The sequence below is a fragment of the Trichoderma ghanense genome, assembly GCF_004382785.1.
Source record: "Trichoderma ghanense strain CCMA-1212 chromosome Unknown scaffold_0, whole genome shotgun sequence".
Classification (NCBI taxonomy): Eukaryota; Fungi; Ascomycota; class Sordariomycetes; order Hypocreales; family Hypocreaceae; genus Trichoderma; species Trichoderma ghanense.
The window spans coordinates 3727279-3741445 of record NW_027395663.1 but is presented as its reverse complement, the minus strand read 5'-3'; the positions used below and the strand labels follow the sequence as shown (position 1 = coordinate 3741445).

General features: G+C 51.8%; 4 protein-coding genes across 4 annotated transcripts; 1 reads left to right on the top strand and 3 right to left on the bottom strand.

The window, feature by feature from the left end:
- Positions 1-501: 501 nt before the first annotated feature.
- Positions 502-1743, bottom strand: CCMA1212_001311 (putative GTP cyclohydrolase-2; the record flags this gene model as incomplete). The annotated part of the gene is made up of 2 exons (XM_073698742.1): positions 635-1743; positions 502-549 (listed from the first exon to the last, which is right to left on the bottom strand). Exons 1-2 carry the CDS (start codon positions 1703-1705, stop codon positions 502-504), a joined length of 1119 nt encoding a protein of 372 aa, XP_073563741.1. The 5' UTR covers positions 1706-1743.
- A 1178-nt stretch (positions 1744-2921) lies between these two features.
- On the bottom strand, positions 2922-3587 carry CCMA1212_001310 (uncharacterized protein; the record flags this gene model as incomplete). The annotated part of the gene is made up of 1 exon (XM_073698741.1): positions 2922-3587. One exon carries the CDS (start codon positions 3585-3587, stop codon positions 2922-2924), a length of 666 nt encoding a protein of 221 aa, XP_073563742.1.
- Positions 3588-8395: 4808 nt separating this feature from the next.
- CCMA1212_001309 (uncharacterized protein) lies at positions 8396-8887 on the bottom strand (the record flags this gene model as incomplete). Its single annotated transcript, XM_073698740.1, has 2 exons — positions 8396-8656; positions 8717-8887. The coding sequence occupies 2 exons, from the start codon at positions 8885-8887 to the stop codon at positions 8396-8398; spliced, it is 432 nt and encodes a 143-aa protein (XP_073563115.1).
- A 3001-nt stretch (positions 8888-11888) lies between these two features.
- CCMA1212_001308 (G-protein coupled receptor 1) lies at positions 11889-13813 on the top strand (the record flags this gene model as incomplete). The annotated part of the gene is made up of 4 exons (XM_073698739.1): positions 11889-11896; positions 12344-12619; positions 12702-12968; positions 13042-13813. The coding sequence occupies 4 exons, from the start codon at positions 11889-11891 to the stop codon at positions 13811-13813; spliced, it is 1323 nt and encodes a 440-aa protein (XP_073563114.1).
- Between the last annotated feature and the right edge of the window lie 354 nt (positions 13814-14167).

Genomic DNA, 14167 nt, shown 5'->3' with positions numbered 1-14167 from the left:
CGGTATCAGCTGCTGTGCTTCTGCCTTAGGACTGCTGAAAATTTAGTGGAGCTGAAAAGAGGTGGGGCCGCGTAACGACGTCAATATCGGTGTGCATCAAATTTGAGAGAATGGCCAATCAATTAAAAGAGGCGGGAACACCTGCAGATACCCTTCTTGATGTGCTACATTTGGTCGTCTGCTTTGAAGTGACGCTATTCAACTTCTCAGTTCTGGTGTCTAGCAAGTCAAGATAGTAAGCCATCCTTTGTGGTCGACCATTGCTGGCTGGTTGATTACAGGTAGTGGTAGTGTGCGACTGACCTCCTCCAGCCGTCGAATGGATATAGATTGGTATGATGACAGATTAATGCAATCATTGTTCCAATTTGGAACAGTTTGGAAAAGGAAATTGGAAAACAGGGAAAAGAAGAGCAAAACGCCTTTTCATGCTCCAGTATCCCAAGATTCGAAGAAGAAATAGTACCCAGCAATCGCTCTGCTCTTCGGTGAATGTCTCGTCTAATGTGGAAGCCCTGCCATATCTAGCATGTGGCCCATCTTTTCAATCTAACCACAGCCCAGCATAAGTCAGTAAACGGGTCTCGCGTATCCTCAGTAAAGGAGAGGAACGGCAAAATGGCAGGTTTCTCACCTTTGTCTTCAAGTACCCCTCTACTTCCTGGCTCCGGAACCCCCCCTTGCCCTTCCACGATAACGGCACCATGGCAACGCGCTCCGTGACAACGATTTCCCGATTGGGGCCTTCAATGGCACGAATCTTGTCGGGGTTGTTGGTCAACAGGCGCACGTCTTTCTGGCCCAGATCCATCAGCATAGCCGTGGCCAAGCCGTAGCTACGAGCATCAGCTGGGTGTCGCAGTAGCAGGTTCGCCTCAACGGTATCGGATCCGAGATCTTGTAGGTTGTATGCCTTGAGCTTCTCGCCCAGCCCAATCCCTCGGCCCTCCTGTCGCAGATAGATGATGATGCCGCCGGCCTTGTTGCTCGGTAAAGACATGAGTCGCGCAGCCTCGTCCAGCTGTTCGCCGCAGTCGCACCTCGCCGACCACGCAGTCTCTCCGGTATAGCATTCCGAGTGTATGCGCACCAAGGGTGGATCTTGACGGCCGTACTGCCCTTGCTGTGATTCCGTTTCCGACGAAGGGCCGCCCATGCCGCTCGTTGTCCGGCCCGGATACAGCCGGCCTGTGTAGGCACCGCGAATCATGCGATCCATCTCGGTCTCGCCCTCGCGGGGTGCATCCAAGGATTTGCTTCGGATATGATTCCCGAACACAATCGCCAGATGCTCCTTGTTATCGACATTATTGGTGTACAGATGCAAGAACATCTCAGTTCCGTTGACTGTGGGGATGCGGGCGCGCACAACGCATTGTACCTCGGGTAATGTTTCAAGCAGCTTCGGCTTCTTGCTGCCACATCCACCAGAGACAATCGAGCTGTCGACAGGGATTCCTCGCAGCCCGGCAGTTGTGGGCGTCTGATCCCCCGGAGTGGCCGGAGGAGTAAAGGCTGGTGAGAGAAGCGATGGCGGGGGCGGCTGAGTCTTTGGGGAGTCGATATGGCTGGATTGTGAGAGCGACAAGTCGTCAATCGGCTGGCCATCGCGGCTCCGGGGGGTGTCGACGGCAGCGGTCCGAGGAGAGTAAAAGGACGGCAACTGAGCGGCATCGCCAGCGCCAAAAGTCGCATCCGACGTCATCTTGAAGGGACCGGGGCGCACGGCCTGTGTCTCAAGAGCTGAGGGCATGATGATTAGTGGACCGACGATTCTGAGTCGGAGGATGCGGGGAGAAGACAAGAGCGGCGCATGAAGGGACGACCATGGACGAGCGAGAGGAAAGCGGACAGGAGAGTTGAGGAGAGCTGCCAGCTGACAGATGCAGCCACGTACCGTCTTATCTCGAGATTGCAGCGGAGTGCCTCTATTCGGAAAACAAGCGCGCGCGAGTGTTTGAGGCTGATTATCAATTTGCGCGGCGATGCTCTCGCACAATGACTAAGAGTCCGGCTAGCATGCGCAAAACAGTGGGGTCGACCGCTCCGAGTGCGCAGGTTCGGGATTTCGTCTCTTATTGCATGCGGGCATGAGCCTATCAATTCTGCGGGAAAAGGACCAAGAGAACTGCAAGGGGGAGGAGCTTGCATGCGTAGAAGCCGAAGCAAAAGAGACAAAAGCTGCGCATATCCAGAGCAGAGGTGCGGGACTCTGCAGCGGCTCGCGCATTCAATTTGTTGAAGAGATGGAGATGACGGGGGAATAAACGGGCATCGTCGGCAATTCCAGTAAATGTGTGAATTTTCAGCTCAAACCACCAGCATTACTTGAGCATCCGACAGCCATTGGGCAATTGATGAGGTAGGCCAGAAACGGGAATTATTTCACCAGTTTTTTATGCCCGGATCGCCTCTACAGAAGCATCACCAGCACGAGGAAGAAAGAGAAAGAAAGGGCCTCGGCTTCACTGTTCCCCCACTTCGTTACTGGTATGCCTCTTACCAGGTAGTTCGAAAGAACTCGGGAGTCATTCTTATAGCCAGTATATGGGCTTATCGAAGGTATTACCTAACACAAGATTTCACCGACCGTGCCTAGCACCGAAGCCTCCGTCTTCATTCGGTCTCAGCCCAGACGTCATCCAGGCAATACTTTATTCTTGTGGCACTTCAATCATGGCTTTTGTTCCGAGCCAATCCGCGAGTACGAGGCGCTCAGCGAGCCAATCAGGCTCTATACCAGAAAGCACTGAATTGATGTGTGTGTGTAGGGAAGTCGTGTAAGTCGCACAAGTCAAGCGATCACTATGGAGGACAGAATTGCTAGATTCGTAAAGGACATTTATTCGTTGCTTTTGATCATTCTATCGTGATAACCTTTGATATCTAAGGACATATCTAGATTGTGTAGAACCAGTCTACTAAGCAGCCTCGGCCTTGCCGGTGCCGTAAGCAATGTTGGTGACGCCCTTGCCAGTGTAGGCGACCTGCGCACCCAGAGTGTGAGGGCAAGAAGGCTGGTTGCTGACGTTCAAGTCCAGGGTGCAGACCTCGTCGTATCCGTACTTGCAGAGGGGATCGGCCATGTTGATGAGCTGGTGGTTCTTGTTGACCCAGCTGTTGGGCTCGCTCATGCAGCTGGCGACGTAGTCCATGCTGTTGGAGGCGGACAGAGGCAGCTTGCCGTCGTGGAGGAGGTCGCTGCACTCGCTGGCATCGACGAACTCGTAGGTCATGGGGATGCCGCCGCCGGTGTGGGGATCCTGCTCGGCACCCTCGCCGAAGCCCAGGTAGTTCCAGGCGTCGTAGGAGATGTCGTAGGCGCCGCCGGACTGGTCGATCTTGAGCAGGTTGAGGCTTCGGTCGCCGTTGGTGACCTTGACACAGATGTTGTCGCAGTCAACGCCCATGGGCCAGTAGGCAACACGGTTGGTGTTGATGAGGCAGCCCAACACGCCGATGGAGGAAGAGTATTGCGCGTGGGGAGTGACGCTTGCGCTTCCGCTCTTGCCAGCGCCGCGGGGGACCGCAACGGCAGAGACGGTGGCAGCAGAGGCAGCCAGGATAGCAGTGATGGCGGTGAACATTTTTGAAGGTGGGAAGCAAGTTAAATGCTTTTGTGAATGAGGGAGTGTATGTGTGTGAAGTGGTTGTCGAACCGAGTGTTGTTGTATAAGTGCCGAAAGGAATGGAGACAGGGGCTTCAATATGAAGGAATGAATTGAAGCCGAAGAGGATATCAAGAAATGACTGTTTGTCTTGTAGTAGGGATTGATGAGAAGAAATTCAGTCCTCGAGAGGGAGAATCGAGGCCATATTTATATTCATCCGGGCTCTATAGAAACAGGAGTGTTTGACCCGATTCCCCCGCAAGCGTTGCAGAGATTTCTTGGCCCATCGCTGCGATGTCCCTACGGACCGACGGTACGCTCGAGAGCCGCGCGGGTTGCGGGTTGCGGGTCATGGACAATTGTTTCCATCTCCATCACACTGTCCACGAAGTTGCTGGCTCCCAGGCTCCAGCTTCCCCCTTCGGACACTCACGGTGAGCCGGTGTGGCAATAGATCCAAGGCTAGTCATGTCTCGTTGGCAGCAGCCATCCTCCATTCAGCCACCGGACGGCAAAAGGGGTTCCAGTTTAAAAATGGCGCACCTAAACTCAAGACAGTTTGGGCTCAGGCACCGAGCCGGCCGGGACACGTTGTTGACTCGGGTGTGACAGCGGCGCCCACCAGGGGAGAAAAGCAGGTACGCGGCCCTTCTTCCACGTGGCTCCACCTCGATTGTGTGCATCGGAGCTCAGCTCCTTTGTCTGAATCAATGCCTTTCACGTGAATAGTGGCCCTGGATGGATTCTTTTGTTCAAAGTCAAACGCCCACTCTCATTCAATCAAGGTCGGGCCGGGAATGGTGACCTCAACTGGCAATCACCATGCTCTCACCAACCGCAAATGAGGCCCGGGAATCTGATTGCCGTGGACGTGAGATCAAGCAACCGTCAACGCCTGGTTTTACTTTATACCGCGCGATGGGAGATTGAGTCTCTTGTAAACCAGTCACAAACGCCAAACTTGTCTGCGGCAACTCGTGTAAGTGCTGCGAAGTTTGTAAGTTGTCGCGTGACTCGCTCATGTTGCCTCACATCCATCCAACAAACATGTACGTAAACCGATTGCTTCAGGCAACTACCATTCATTCATATTCCACATCCGGAATACTATTCCGAAAAGGAGAACATTCAAAAAAATTAAGGCCGTTGGTGGGTGAAAATTTTGAACCGTTTCGTCGCTGTCTAACAGAGGTGGGTGGTGATTCGTCGACGTTTAACGCCACCACGCAGGGTCGGAGCGCCACCATCGGACAGTCAAACAATTAGGAATCAAAGGGCGATGAGCAAAAATGGAAAATGTTCTCATTGTAAACAATAGAGACCTAACGCCTCCTCACGTTTCTGAGGCTTCGAGAAGAAACGGAGCCCGGAGCGGGCTTCCGCGTTCCGTACAAATTTTCCCCTGGCGGTTGCCTCCCCCCTTCTTGAAGAGGCAAAGCCACCCCCGAGGAGGCTTGAAAAGTCTTCTTGTACTGCATATTGCTGCCTTTGAATATCTCTTGGAAAGCCACATCTATCTCAGCCGCGGATAGTATCCCGATTACGTGTCGACTAACGGCCCTTTCTCAAAGAGGATCCTCACGGATCCATCGCCAACGAATCGGTAGCAATTTGAGGTCGAGTGGGCCCTATTGGCGGTTTGAAACAGTGCCTCCTCATGGATGACAATGCCCTGAAACTAAGGTGCCTCTTTTTACAAAATTTTCAGAACGGTTTTGTTCAGAGATTTCACGGACAGGCAGCGTAGCTAATCACATCTCAACTGAATCATCTTGCAGTTCCTGGAGTGGACTTCCTGTGGAGTCCTGCAAGCAAGACCGGGTCAATGCTCGTCCAGAACTGGGGTAGGATCCTCCTAGTATGTATGCACTTCCACGGCTCCATCACGATCGTGGAGCTCAGGCACGGGGAGTTAACGATCGCAAATGCGCGATTAAACGGGAATGCTCAGCCGGCTTCTTGGTTGGTAAAGGGGTGGAACTTGCTCAGCAAACGGCAATACTATGTCCTCCTTAGTCATCTGTCGCTGAAATTTCTTCTGGGCTTGCGAATTCTTGACGATTCATCTACCCAACAGCTAGTGTACACTATAATGGACTGTTGCTGTAGTTTGCAGAGCAGCCAGTGTGGCAATTATCTGAAATGAGAGCCTACCTGCAATATCTACATGTGCTGGAGTTGTTTTGCATTATTCAAGTGTTCTCAAACTAGTTTTGATATAAGTTATGGCATGTCGTTGATCTCGGCTGGTCCGAGAGACCACTTTCCTGCAGTAACCAGGATGCCTTGTCTTGACCCAATTTGGTGCACGGTCTAGCATCAGATCTCAGATCTGGCGCCGACTTCATTAAGATTAAGAGAGGTCCATGCTTTCAGAACTAGCATCCCATCTACTCCGTGCCCGCGGAAGCGATCTTGGGGATTGCCTCGACATTACTCGGTTCTGCTCGAAATGCTGCTCAACTGATTGCAGATCTGAGAACTCTTGTTCTAGGAAGACACTTTCCCCAGCATCTGCGGAGTGAAGGCTCTAGGACCCTCGTGCGCTGGTACCATCTGTCGCCGGAAGCCAGGCCTTTACGGAGCGGAATCCCCCACGCTCGCACAAGCTGGACAGGTGATCCAGATGTTTGATGGACACGCGTGATCTTTGCCACTACTTCGTAGCACTATCGCCATGTACTATGAGAGCCTAGACGTTGAAGAATCTATGGAGAGACTATATGTCAACAGGGATATGGCTTGTTGGGCGTCGCAGAAAAAGGCGGCCATGTTATAGCAGCGCTCTGACTCCCGATCACCAACCGCTTTAGAACGCCTACCCACTTCCCCATGTTTTCAAGAGGGATCGGGCCTGTCCTTGAAACGCTCGTGGCAACAATGAGGCCGTGCCACTATGAACAACATTTATCACAGCTGCGACTATTCCATTCACTCCCAGCACCCATATATTCCTCGACAGATACCCCGCCGTTGCTCAAGAGCAGCGCGCCTCTCAGTCTCTGCCTCCTCCAGAAGCTGGCCACGCTGATTAAATGCTCGTCCATAAGAAACCACCATTTCCTCGCAGACGCCTCAGAAACTTCCCACCTCATGCCAGCCCACGATGCCTGATCCCAAGTCGAAACGCGCCCTCAACGAGATTTTGGGATAATTTTGCCAGGTCAATCACTTCAATGGAGCTAATGAGCCGATTACGAGCCACTGGAACCAGTATGATGTCTAGGTATAAGCTGAGGATGAGGGACGGTTTTATTATAAATTGTGGAGCGAAGTGAGTTGGGGCGGGTGACAGAGATACATGATCTCTGGAGCGGGCGGAACTGCAGGAGATGTGAAGGAGAGTTGCATCCGAGATGGAAGCAGCAAGGCTGCTGCTGAATGCTAGGAAGATGAAATTTCTGTCGATGTTGGGTAGTGGGAGTTTTGGAAAAAGCCACCAAATGGCGCGCTGCATTTAGAACTTCAGCTGATGGAGATGTAGTGGATAGATCTTCATTAGCATATGCCTCCGACAGTGCTGCCGAGGGGTCTGTTCCATTGAGACTACTCGATGGGAGCGACAGCGATTCGAGTCCGGTATCATCTAGCAGCAATGATTGACTAACCTATGACGGTGTTGTGTTGGGTGAAGACACTGTTTGACCAGCATCTACAACTGTGTAAGAGCCAGCCTTGAGCGTTTTGTCTGGCTTTCAGCTGTGCTCCTGGTGGACAGCAACGTCATCAACGCCTCGCCCCATGTGATATCCATCATAAAGTCTTTCCGTGACTGGGAGCACTTACTCCTGGCTTTCCGGGACAGCTTTTTCAGGTTCTCTTGTGTTCCTCGCCATTGGTCCGTCCGAACCGGTCATCCTCAGACCCCCGAACAAAGGGCGTTCATGTGTCTCGCATCGTTGGCTAGCTAGACTCTTTTTGCTGCTCTGCCAGCCTTCTTTGGATGATTGAATGTGGGTCGGAGGCAAGTCTTTGCTATCACATATGGGAGCCAGTCAACTTGTTTGTGACAGTCAGGCTTATTAATACAGTCCAGCAGTGCTTCCAGAATTTTTCTTACCCCTTTTCAACTTTCTGACAGCCCTGGACATAGCGAAACCGGGGGTATGTCCGACAAGGAGTGGCTTGGTTACTAATCACCATCAACAGCAGACTTGGGCGTCCTCAGATCGAGGCCACGGACCGGATTCCGGGCTCTGTGCGAAAATTTGTCAGACAGTGAAGACGTGTGAAAGTCGAAAGCCGGATCCCCGCCACTGGTTGCAGCTCGATTCCAAATTTAGGTAAGCTTTTGCTTCAAAGTACGCTGCATACAGTCAACTTTAAGAGTTGAGGTTATTTTATACTGATAGCTACGAGGCCCTGAATATTTACATTGACTGTGAGATGTTATGTCTTCCGTTTGTCTTCCTTCTGGCAAAAGCCGCATCACGATCTGTACCAGACCCTAGCTGAAGCGGACACAGAACAGTTACATTGCCGGGGGCTCGATTTTATCAGCGCTGCAATGAAGGGCCTACAGCATAAACCTTGAACCTCATGGTGCGGGAAGTCTAGTAGATTTTCGAGAGATAAGATGAGAGCGCGGTGAAATTTATGTAATCAGTGCGCCTCCGATTGCAGACACGTATGACTTTGCGTATACTTGATCATGGACACTGTGGACTAAAAGGTGACACGACCGAACAAGCTGTTTTGAAATTGCGTGCTCGATGATATTGCATCCAGTAACCTTCATGTGTCCAAAGCATCTACAAAGCACCACTCAACAGTGTAACTTCAGCCTAAAGAAGAAATGTGCCATCCTTTACAACAACCAACTCATCTCCCACAGAAATCTGAATTGAAGTCAAATCCACACACTCAGCCGTATCAGCATTGAGTTCCTCATTTTGATCAGTATCAACGATGAAGGCGGCCAAGTCTTTGGCAGATGGGAAAGTTATAGTGACAATTCCATCAACATCGGCAATGGAGAACTTCAGCGCATGCTGAGGACCAAGCTCTTCCTTCAGCTTAGTGACAAAAGTGTCCGTCAGGTGATGCTATAGAGGTAGAGCAGAGTCAGAGAAGTAATCATATAGCTGTATCGTGTTTGACCATACCTGCACATAGGAGATTCCGTTATGCTTCACTACTAGTGGGCCAGCAAGCCTTCCGTGTTGAGCAAACCGACGAGAGAATTCTTCCTCTGTCATGCCTTCCTTTCTCTTCGACCAAGCAGTTACCCTCCAGATGCCATCCAGAGGAATAGCAGCACCACTGTTGTTGCTCATTCTTGTGACTGAATGTTCGATGTATGGTAGTCGAGGCCTTAAATATGAGTTTGGTAGTTCAAGTTTCTGTCCCCTTCAAGTTATGTGAGGAATCATCACACATTTATATCGATTCAGGACGTCGTATGAGAATCATTTGAGTTTACCGGCACAGCCTCACGGATGCGGTTGTCAGAAGTCAGAAGTCAGAAACTAGACAATAAGAGCAAAAGTCAGAATCCAACGTGCACATCAGAAACCGCAGAAGCCGACGACCACAGTTGCCTAGAAATATGGGTTTCGTCGTAACATAATTAGTTCTACATTGTATAACGCCTCATCAAAACCCTCCTAATATGCTTCATCCGAACACCCGATATGGAGACGCTCGTTGAAGCCCTGCATTGTGCAACGATACTGAGCCGCCCTATCACTGACGACGAGTGAAGGACATCGCATCAAGTACCTACAATCAGTGCATTCTCAGCAAGGTCATTCAAGATGCACGCAAAGTCATCTACCTAGAAGTAGGGCAAAAACCCTTCCCACTGCAAGACGGTATGGTTCCAGCATCAGACGGAGCCGGCATCGTCGTGTCCATAGGCTCCAAAGTCATAGGGTTCCGTGCCGGCGATAGCTTCCCACCATTCATGTGGGATCTTTGTACCCGGAGTGGTAATTACAGCAGCCATCCAACCGTCGCTCGGAGCCGTCGTCGACGAAACTCTGCGGGAGTACGGCGTGTATCCATGGCATAGCCCCGTGCGTATTCTTAAAGTATAAGCTTGCTGGAGGCTAGTTCGCTGCTATGCACCGGCGTGTCAGCTCAGACTTCACTCTCTGGGCAGCGTCCTTTACGGTCCGGAGGCGTGCTGACACAACGGACAGGTCGAGTTGGCTTGTTTGCTTTGCAAGTGAAACCGCCCGTTTGCTTGGGGTTGATCCTTTCCGCTGATGTATTTTGTAGCTAGCAGTCGCAGCCGGTGCTACAGTAATTGCTACGACGTGCTAGACATAGACGTTTGGAGTATTGAAGGGGTTGGGGGCCAAATATGCGGTAAATCACGACATGGACAAGACCTGGGGTGTCATCTTCTTGCTGGTTACTCATACATGACCTGGGCTTTCTATAAGAACATCCAGCATACCGGATTCTCATGCATCCGGCACCACTCTAGGTAGGAGGGGCGGCATCGCTGCGGCAAAGCCTCAAGGCCATCCGCATGGGCGGCATCATTTCGCTCGTTGGCCTCCTCAACTCGTCTGGACCATTAGATCCGCCGTTTAGTCCAATGGAAGCTTCTTGCAAGCCAAGCCAACACCCAAGCCATCAGCGCTGGCAACCGCCAGGATTCCATGGCTTTCGAGAAGGCGATTGGCGCCAACCGAATCAAACCCGTGATTGACAGGCGGTTATTTAACATGCACAAGGTCCGCGAGGCCTAACAACAGATGATATGTGGCACCTTGCAGAGAGAATGTGTGTGTGTGATTTGTGCCGCTAGATGCATGTGCTTACCATGCCTTAGTCGGATTGAAAACACTTGGAAAAGGTCACAGTACTTGAGGGGGCCGCAACAATTGACCCATTGAAGGAGCAATCGTTAACGTTCCAGCTGTTCTGTAGCCACGCCAAGAGTTCTTCCGACTGAGGGAGATTCCAGTTGAAGCCGACTCGTAGCAGAATGCGTTTATTTCTCGCCTGCGACAGCAAAAGTTCAATAGGGCCGATCAAACACTGTTCATCTTCCCAGATAGCACTTTGAGCTGCTGCACAATCCATGCGAGAAGGAAACCCTCCTGTTCTACACGGAGCAACAAAATCTACCGTTTGGTGAGCATCATACAACTCCGTTCCGTTCTTGAACCGGGGCTAGAAAAACGGAAAGTGTCGAGGCAATTCAACCCCACGGAAGAAACGGATGGTAGATGTAAGTGACAACCGCCCCCGCAGTATTGCTCAAAGCTCAAAGCAAGCCCTTCAAGGAGGTTAATATCACACAGAAGAGGGCAGATCGGACAAGAAAGCAGCCCTTAGCGGCGCTAATCCAGTTCAGCTACGCAGAGGGCTTAACCATGATGCGGGCACCAATTGCTCTCGGCGCCGAAAGCGGTTTGGCTACCATGATGATGCTTTGCTGACGTCGAAGGCTCAGACATGACTGCAAGTACTAGAGCGAGCATTTTCACCTTATTCTACTGGGGGGAAATGAAGGTGCCTCGCCTGACCAACGTTCGGCGCCTTGACGGGCCTTGTTCCTTTCCGGAGCCGCAAGGTCAAGATCTGAATCGCATGTGGTTGAACGAGATCGGCTTTTGATCGCGTGGCAGCCAGTTCCGTGTAAACTCGCCTTTTGCCAAGGAAGAGTGGTTGCACAAAGTCATACAGCTTGCAGGGCTGCGTCTACAGAAGGCGTGGCCGAGGCTTCAACGAACCCTGGATGTTCCGTGGCGGGCGTAATGTTGCGTCCAGATCCGGCGAGGATAACGACAAGCCTCTCTCCTTTATAAGCCGCGACATCGCTGAAGGAATTTCAGCCATGCCACACCCCCAGCATGGCAGCCAGCCAATGGCTGATAAGCAAGGAGGCATCGGCAAATGATGGAGAGCCCTGATTGGAGACGGGGCCGCAGCTGTCGGCAGTTTTACCCCAGAGCTGAAGAGAGGCGGCCACTCCGCCATCTGGGGGGGGGGGGGCTGCACGTATTCACCGCTCCAGCCCCGGAGCTGCATCCGTAGCCATACTACTGTCAGAGTTGCCAGGTAGTTGTCGGCAGAGACTACCCGCGTGCAGGGTGCTAGCAGGGAAATGATCACATCTTTCCCCAGGTTGTAATATTAAATGATTGCTTGGCGCCACTCGTGGGAGATTTCGAGATCGGAGAGGCTGAGACGAGATTGCGCCCCCCCNCCCCCCCCCCCCCCCCCCCCCCCTGCTGTCTTCCTGCTTCGCACTCCCTGCGCATGGGAAGAAAAGAGAAGGTTTGCACGCCGATATTCGCTGCTTCACGGCGCATCTTAATGTTAAGGTGATTCGGATTCAACTTCAAGGCGATTTGCGACAGCTTGATCGAAGACGGCCTTCTGCCGCCTGTGAGAACGTCATCCAACAAATACCTTCCCGTCACAGCAGCCAAGCATCAACATGATCGAGCATGGCTACTAGAGGCTCTCCTCCCAAGCGGCGACACAACGCTTCGCTGGACTTGCATTCAATTCGCTTGGGGGATCAGCAGTGGGAGGATAACCTTTACCATCAGACCATCAACACCACCAGTTCTCGTCACACGTCCATCAACTCTCTGCGATCCGAGAGGGCTTTGTGCAAACTTGGGCGGTATCGCCTTTCCATCGCTTTGTCCTCATTCTTCTTCTACGAAACCACCTCGCCTCGGCGCGAAGCCCGCACGAGAATCCAGTGACCGACAACACCGTTTTGATCAGAGCCGTTCGCGTGGACCTACAAATGCAGCCAGTCACATCGATCAAGCCATGGCGCACGACCTTACCGAGGGACAGGCCAGGGTCCTCATCACCATTGAGCGTACCAACTCGATCATATCGATGGTGGCAGGCGCGTTCACGATCCTTACATTCTGCTTCTCAAAATACTTCAGCAAATCCATCAATCGGCTGGTCTTTTATGCGTCGTTTGGCAATCTCTTGTCGGATATCGCCATTCTCATGTCTCGTGATTTCATAGACAACCCGGACTCGGCCGGTTGCCAGATTCAGGCGTTCATCATTCAAGTGTACGTTGCTTTCATTGGGCGGCTTGTCCCTGATATTGTCAGTCGCACCAGTGCTCTCAGCAGACTAACAAGGACAATTTAGCTTCTTGTCATCCGATGTATTGTGGACGTTGGCTATGGCCATCAACGTCCATCTTACCCTCTACTACAAATACGAAGCCAGAGACGTACGCAAGCTAGAGCCCGTCTTTCTGCTATGCTGCTACGGTATTCCGCTGATACCGGGGTTCGCACTGCTCTTTGCAAGGGGCCATCACGGGGTTCGGATCTACGGACCTGCTATCGCTTATTGTTGGATATCATCTGACTGGGCTCTTCTTCGTATTTTGGTCTTCTATGCCCCGATTTGGTGAGAATGCCCTGCGGATCGTCTCAGAACAAAGAGGCGGGTAGGAGAGGCTCAGCTGCTAACTATACTGGAGGGTTGTCATCTCAGTTATTTTCGGGATCTACATTCGCGCCGGCCGAACCATATACAAGGTACGAAAGCAGGTGTACATCTTTCAGTCGTCCGACCTCGACCCCATCTCAGTCGACGAGGTTACAAATCCCATACAATCCGGTGATGAAGCCCACCCCGTGTGGCCCATGTCCGATGTCGAACCGACGACCATCGACGACATTCTGAGCCAGCACGATAGTCATGCAGCCGGCTCAACTTCAGAATCTCCAACTACGAGGCCTCCACCCATACATCTCACACCCAACAAATCGAACCAGTCGAACAATTCCAACGGAACACACCCCCCATTTTACTTTTACTCAGATATTCCTCACAGAGGATCAGACCCGCCACAACCGCCGCGGCATCACTCACATCAATCCGCAGCGTCCCGAGCTCTTCGTGCCTTACGTCGGCGCGACCACGAGCGAGACAATGCTGCCTGGTCATATACCAAGTGCGCTCTGCTCTTTTTCGGGGCCATGCTCATCACATGGATACCGTCGAGCGCCAACCGACTGTACTCTCTTACCCACAACAACTCTATTAGCGTTCCGTTGCAGTTCGTGAGCGTCTTTGTGATTCCCCTGCAAGGATTCTGGAACTGCGTCGTCTATGTCACCACGTCATGGGTCGCCTGCAAGAACTTGTTCCACGATATGTGGCTGGCGACTCGTGCGGGCATTAATGGCTTCATGGAACGTATCCGCAGCAGACCGGATAACGAGCATCAAGAAACACGGGATAATTGATGGCAGCCCCTCACATCCTCTATCTAGTTGCCGTTATCTTCTCCAGGCGAGGAGGTCGGCCTATATGTATATACTATTGACAAGCTTGTGCTTCTTTCGAGACACAGCACGCACGTCATGTCTTCTTCTATAATCAAAGTGTATAGTGTATCTACCTTTCACATAGAAGACGTTGGGAAACGCACATATAGGGGGGACTGGCGGTGGTCAGAGGAAGTTATAAAGGCGAGCTGCAGTCTTGACTTGATGCAGAAGAGAGGCAAATGATGGATAATATACCCTTAATGGTTGAAAAGCACCAGATGTCTTACGATTGGCTTCTCGGTCTGTTTGATTGCTTGAGTATGCAAAAAA